Raw genomic sequence first — 598 nt, 5'->3', positions numbered from 1 at the left:
CCCATAATTGTTCTTCCTGGACTTGCAATGTGTCAAGAGAGCTTCCAATGCCTTTCTAACCTGCTCTTTGTCCAGCTGCTTCCGTGCTGTCGGGGCAGCCGGAGTCGAAGTGGAGGTTGCATTCGCAGCTGAAGATGACAGCGGCGTGGAGGCCGAGTCCTCCATTTTGCTTTCACCTTGTGCTAAAATTCTTTTAAAAAAATATATTTTATTGCTCTAGGTTCTGGGGTACATGTATAGAACATGCAGGATTGTTGCATAGGTACATACATGGCAATGTGGTTTGCTGCCTCCATCTCCGTCACCTATATCTGGCATTTCTCTCCATGTTATCCCTCCCCAACTCCCTACCCCCTACTGTCCCTCCCCTAGTCCCCCCCAACAGACCCCTGTGTGTGATGCTCCCCTCCCTGTGTCCGTGTATTCTCATTTTTCAACACCCACCTATGAGTGAGAACATGCGGTGTTTGATTTTCTGTTCTTGTGTCAGTTTGCTTAGAATGATGGTTTCCAGATTCATCCATGTCCCTACAAAGGACACGAACTCATTGTTTTTAAAGGCTGCATAGTATTCCATGGTGTATATGTGCCACATTTT

At 46.8% G+C, this 598-nt stretch overlaps 1 protein-coding gene across 1 annotated transcript in view; it reads right to left on the bottom strand.

The window, feature by feature from the left end:
• LOC116541372 (ribosomal L1 domain-containing protein 1-like) overlaps positions 1 to 189 on the bottom strand; it is a 2200-nt gene extending 2011 nt beyond the window's left edge. Inside the window, 1 exon segment of the mRNA XM_032265511.1 lies at positions 61 to 189. Coding sequence (XP_032121402.1) covers positions 61 to 165 — 105 coding nt within the window. The 5' untranslated portion in view covers positions 166 to 189.
• Between the last annotated feature and the right edge of the window lie 409 nt (positions 190 to 598).

This window comes from Sapajus apella, unplaced genomic scaffold (assembly GCF_009761245.1).
Source record: "Sapajus apella isolate SASKATOON/1434 unplaced genomic scaffold, GSC_monkey_1.0 scaffold151, whole genome shotgun sequence".
Classification (NCBI taxonomy): Eukaryota; Metazoa; Chordata; class Mammalia; order Primates; family Cebidae; genus Sapajus; species Sapajus apella.
The sequence above is the reverse complement of the archived record's forward strand: the minus strand, read 5'-3'. Positions and strand labels throughout refer to the sequence as shown.